Source organism: Oratosquilla oratoria, chromosome 43 (assembly GCF_046742065.1).
Source record: "Oratosquilla oratoria isolate Oo_2021 chromosome 43, ASM4674206v1, whole genome shotgun sequence".
In the NCBI taxonomy this organism is placed as follows: domain Eukaryota; kingdom Metazoa; phylum Arthropoda; class Malacostraca; order Stomatopoda; family Squillidae; genus Oratosquilla; species Oratosquilla oratoria.
This window is the reverse complement of record NC_134819.1, coordinates 12,207,646-12,213,645: the sequence shown is the minus strand read 5'-3', so window position 1 is coordinate 12,213,645 and position 6,000 is coordinate 12,207,646. Positions and strand designations below refer to the sequence as shown.

The following is a 6,000-nucleotide window of genomic DNA, read 5'->3' as shown; positions in this document are numbered from 1 at the left end:
AATCTGTGAATGCTCATTGCTTCTCTTCTACAACTTTCTTTGCTTCATCAGCCCACCACTGGCTATCCTTCCATATATTTCCTCCCACCCTCCTTGTTCCATACACCATCTATGCACACCTTCTGACTTCCTCCTTGAAGCATCTCCTTTCTTCCTCCACTCCTAGTTCTACTTTTACCATCACTCCCTCCTGCTCCTATCCCAGCTTCTTCTTGTACTCCTCCTTTTCTTTCTCATTTAAGCAGTTTACATGAGCTTCTTTGCTGACGATGCCAAACTGAAGAGGATTGCGAATCACTGCAAGAAGACCTGAATAAAGTATGGAACTGGGGTCAGAAATTGGAGGTGGACTTCAATATTAAGAAGTATAGCATAATGGAGTTTGGAAAAAGCAGAAACAGAATATCAGGACAATATGAAATTGGAACCAAGGAGGTAAAGAAGGAGAGATCCAAAAAAGATTTGGGTGTAATTATCTCAAACGACTTGTTCTATGACAAACGGATAAACAAAATTGTTGGAGAATCCTACAACTTGCTAAGATCAATAAAAGTGGCATTTACATATTTGGACGAAGAAATGATGAAAAAAATATTGGTCACACTGATAAGGCCTAGACTAGAATATGCGGCGACATTGTGGTCACCCAGTACCAAAAAGAATATAAAGAAAATAGAAAGAAGAAAATAGTGTTCGCAAAAACCATTCATGAGTTTAAAAGCAAACTAGACACTGCGAGATACAAAGGTGGGACACCACGAGCGTAGCTCCCCTTCCCGCAAAATACAACTAGGTAAATACCTCCCACCTTCTATCCTTTTCCTCTTTCCCCATCTATCCTCCACTCTCTACTTACCTTCCACCAAAAAATGATCTGATATTACCCCACTCTCTTCCTTTGAATTACTAAACATGTATTCTGTAAAAGTTTTTAGTATGGTTGTTATGTAACATCTATATACTAATATTAAGTGATTTTTTTGTAGGTCATTTTCAGTGAAAAAAAAATAAATAAAAAAATAGAAAATTGAATATAAGACTTGAAAAGAACTGTTGACCTGTTTAAAGCTGCTGTGAATAATTTATTGGAAAAAAAGAAAAGAAAAAGAATCGGCAAGAATGACTGCAGTAAAAGTTGCAGCAGGTGAAGACTGGACGAATTCCTGGTCTCCAGTAGAGTACTCCTCCAAGATGTATTCATCCTATCTCCCCACACCCACAACACCTTCCACACCCATGCCACTTCTTGCCTTCACACAACCTGCTTCTTGCACCCACTACTGTTCACCATCAAGAAGTAGTGAGGTAGATGGAGGAGGCAGTGGGGGTGGTGGAGGATTGAGAGGAGGTCAGGATTACAAACAACAACAGGAGGATCTAGTGAACAGTGTGGCGAGTATCATGCCCACACCACCAGCATCACCACCCTTGACAGGATATGGACCTCGTGCTTTCTGCTCTGTAAGGATTCATCTGTGGGGTATTTGTTGATTTGTGTATTATATGTGTTATTTGATGTTTGGTGTAATTTTGTACTGTATATGCCTGTGTAAAAGTAGAATTTTATACTATATTTCTAATCTGAAATTGGGGTTGGCTGCTTTTGAGTGGATGAGATTCATGCTTGATATGAGTCAAAAGGTGCACAGACAGATCTCTGTAAGATAATTGTTAGCTCATGAAGAGTGTATTTGGTCAAGTTGATATATGGTATAATAATTGTTGTCTTGATTTCCACCTAGAGCTATACAATGGCTGGCAGTAGCCCTTAGGCTCTTGTGTAGACTAGGAAGAACCTGGACTGTTTTCTGTTGTATTATTGTGGGACTGTTCCTTTGTCACTAGCTTACCGTAGTAGGAGGGGAGGAACAGTTGCTGGTTGTTGAGAAATAGGAGGAAATAGTAAATTGAAATCTTGGGCTTAGTCTGGAGATAGCATCAGCCCCATATGGTTGCACCCAGATAGAGGTGAGGAATTTGATGAGTTTTCAAGATTGGTGGCAAGGAGATGAACCTAGCTTAAGACCATCTTGCAAGACCACCATTTCAAGATACTTGTCATTGGTTACTAGTATATGGGGTATGGTAAGTTGTGGTATTAAGGGGGATCTGACCGCCTGATAAAAAAAATATTAATAAAAAAATTATATATCAACTTGATATTTTTACAGTATAATCAAATTATTATTTTCCATATTCCATGAGCATTTGAACGATATCCGTCCCTTCATCTGTCAGTCCGTATGATGTCATTGATGACGTCACAAATATTTTCCGATCTTAATACTTTACCTAGACTAACCTGCTTTTGCATGTAAAATCTCAAATACCATACAAACAGTGTGTAATTTTATTTTTTCCTAATATCTTAATAGATCAAGATATACATAGGTCATAAAATGCATGACTTTGTGACATCACACCTACAGCATTTTTCCAATAAAATTCCCTCTAGCGATATTATTGATCATTTTATCAAAACTTGCATGAGAAAGGCACAGCATTCGTGTGTTAGCATGGTAAGTTTGAAGAAAATTTTATTATTTTTTTTAAATTTGCCAAATATTTGAAACCAAAAAAATCTTTGTTTTGAGTAATCACGGTTCAAAGTTTTCAGTATGTCTGAACTTTTTCATACAACATACTTTGGTTTCGTATGTTATGACTGGAATTATTTTCTAATATAACATTCTAGAAATTTCTATATTTAAATTATACTCAGTCTCTTTGTTTATAATGATATTTAAAATAGAAGTAATCCTTTTTCACTTTAGTATCTGTTGAATGTTGCAATGGTGTTTTTTTCTGTGCCTTTATCAGCTTTTATGGGTAAAAGCCTCACTGCTGGGGTGCTGTCAGTCAAATCATTGATAAGGGTTATTTTTTAATCGGCAATGGGCAACTTCCCTTATCACCAAACAAGTGAGTGCCACCCATTGCAAAAGGTTGATTTGATCAAAATCACAAATTTTTGCCCGAGTCTGCATGACAACTAAGAGAAAAAGATGCCAAATGCCACAAGATTTTCACCCACAAAACAAAGGCAAATATCAAGAATAAGACTCGCAGAAAAGAGCTGTATTTTGCCATGTTTATGGTTCATTCTTGCATGTGGCTCTTTAATAGCATATGCCCATTGCCCCTTTAAACTTACTTAGCACATGTTAGCGAGTGCCAACAACTAAAATTAACTTTTCTACATATTTTTTGAGTAGTGTTGGAATGTAAATCCATTTTTTTTTTTTTTTGCTTTCCAGACTGTTCGGTCCCCCTTAATATGCAAGTAAATGTGGTGAATGAAATATTAGGTTTAAAAGAAAAATTATTACTGTAGCTGATAGGGGATACAGGAATGACCCATCATCCACAAGGAGCTAAGATGAGGGAAGAAAGGATGGTGGATGGGAGTGAAATGGTTGGGAGTACATATGTGACTTTGCCTTGGTTACTTCCTTGGTGTATAAGTGTATTACATTTTTTGCACACACACAGAGGGTTAACTTTTACATAAAATAGACTATTACACAAGTGTATACAGTATGTGTGAGTAGATTTGGTTGGCTGAAAGTAGGCCATGTTTTTGCATGATAACTGTAACAAAAATTGTACCTCGGTAATTCTTGCCAATAACCCCTTGAGTACCGGATGTGTGTTTTGTGCAGTGTCACGGCTGAGTGCACCCGCCAGGAACCGAGCGTGCTCCCCGTGGCATGCACGTGTCACAGTTATAAGCTGTGTGTATTGAGGGCTCTCAAGGCCTCGGTTTCTGGGTTATTTCTACCCACGTGGTGGTAAGTGTCTGTGTTTACAAACATAAGGCTCCAGCCATTCGTGGGACGGTTTGAAACGTTTGTTTACGTAAGGTTGACAGGTCGGTAATGAAGGGGTTAATAAGCTAGTTTGTCCCCATAATAAATGTTGTAGTCATTGATGTCATTGTGATATTGATTTGTTTACTTCTTTATTCATGATAAAATTTGTGCTTGGAATAAAAACAAAGCTAATGCTCTTTATATTTAGTCATCAATTGAGTGTCTTGTGAATGTAGTAGTCTTCATTGTGCTCATGTTGGCCAGTACACATTTGTTTGATAATTTATATAGATTATTGAATTGGAGTCGGTTGTTTGGTTAATGTTCTTATTGTATGATAATAATTGTCACATCTGTTTTCACTTGTTGGAAACCGAAAGCACCACTGTAGCCAACAGTGGTCCTTAGACCCCCTCATAAATTCCTTTGGGAAGAAAATTTGGAATATTGTGTTATAGTATTTAGTTTTTACATAGTTGTATTATACAGGAAGGGAGCTATGCTCATAGTGACCCATCTTTGTATCTTTCAGCATCAAGTTTCTTCTTAAATTCTTGAATAGTATTTGCACACACTGTTGCCTTATCTAATATATTCCAGATATCCACCACTTTGTTTGGGAAGCTATTCTTTTTCAGATCTCTTCTGTAATTATCCTTTTTGAGTTTCTTTTCATGTCCTCTTTATTTTTTTCTCTTGTCTAGGATTTCCATTCCTTTCATGATTCTGTAAATAGTCAGTAGATCTCCTCTTTCTCCTCTTTGTTCCAGAGTTGGTAGTTCCAATTTGGTCAGTCTTTGTTCGTATGTCAATTTGGAGAGTGTGTTGGTGCCATCTTTGTCATTGCTCTTTGTATTCTTTCTAATTTCTTTATATTCTTTTTTAGTATTAGGTGTCCATAGTGTTGCACTATACTCCAATTTATCAGTGTAACTAATATTTTCTTGACCATTTCCTCATCCAAATAGTCAAAAGCCACTTTCATTGACCTTAGTAAATTGAAGGTTTCTCCAACTGTTTTATTGATATGTTTGTCTGGTGACATGTCTTTGCTGATAATTACTCCTAGGTCCCTTTCCAAGTTCATTTTTTTGACTTCCTCACCAATTTTATAATTCCTTGATATCCTATTTTTACTTTTTCCAAACTCCATTATACTACATTTCTTGATGTTAAAGTTTACTTCCCACTTTTGACTTCATTTCCAGATTTTATCTAGGTCTTTCTGTAGTGATTCACAATCTTCCTCTGTATTTACTTTCTTTAGTATTTTTGTGGGACTGATTGCAGTAGTCCAGTGGATAACATGTTGAACTCAAGAGCCAGTGGTCACGAATTCAATTCCTGGGACCTGCTGCATGGTTCTTGTGTTGGTTCCCGACAGCCCTGGCCAGGTGGGGAGGCAACCTAGACAACAGCAGCTTGCTGCAACTGACAGGGCTTGCCCTACCAGGGGTTTCTCATTCATTTTCCACTCAATGGGAGTGAAATAGTAAATACTGTTTGTCACCAGTTGAACATAGGAGGTAGAGGGGAGAAGGTGCTGGTTATCAGCTGTTTATATCTGAAAAGGAGGAAGAAATGCAGTTGAAGTTGATAGAGGTGTTGGGCCCAGCCAGGGGACCAATTGTTTGTACTGCAGGACTGCACTTTCAGATGGAGGTGAGGGGGTTAATGAGTTGAAAATGGGCAGCTGGGAGGTGATTCTGCTATCTATCTTACAAAACCACCACAAACAGGTACCTGCCATTGGTTCCTTTATGCAGTATTGTAACTTTAGTGGAAGTCAGGAATGGGTAACAATATGTGACTAATAATTATAATTGTATTGATTGTTGAACTATGAACATAGAAGTTGGTACTTTAAATGGTGTAACATGAGATGATATAGGATACTAATCCTCAAACTAAATTAGTGTTTTGGGGGAAGGCAAAATGGAATATGAAACCATTCCTTCCCTATTATTATTTATTTTGATATATTTATGGTAGTGATTTATTGTATAATAAGTTTCTTTAAGAGATTAGAATTAGGAAGTCGTGCAACGGAAAAATTACATACAAGTTCTGACAAGTGCAGATGATAGTACATGAATATGTACCAAAAGGCCCTTTCCCCCATATAAGATGGTTGGCCAGCCAAGGCATGCACCCATCCAACACCCATTTGACTTTCTCGTCGTATCTC

At 37.5% G+C, this 6,000-nt stretch overlaps 1 protein-coding gene across 9 annotated transcripts in view; it reads left to right on the top strand.

Annotated features, from left to right (window-relative positions):
* The window catches only part of mino (glycerol-3-phosphate acyltransferase mino), a 274,254-nt gene that overhangs the window by 219,157 nt on the left and 49,097 nt on the right, over positions 1 to 6,000 (top strand). For 6 of the 9 annotated variants that reach the window (XM_076180077.1, XM_076180074.1, XM_076180072.1 and 3 more), the window contains exon 2: positions 987 to 1,461. The exons of the other annotated variants lie outside the window; for them this stretch is intronic. In XM_076180077.1, the coding sequence (XP_076036192.1) occupies positions 1,120 to 1,461 (342 nt within the window). In that variant the 5' untranslated portion in view covers positions 987 to 1,119. The remainder of the gene's footprint in view (positions 1 to 986; positions 1,462 to 6,000) is intronic. 9 annotated transcript variants of the gene reach the window in all.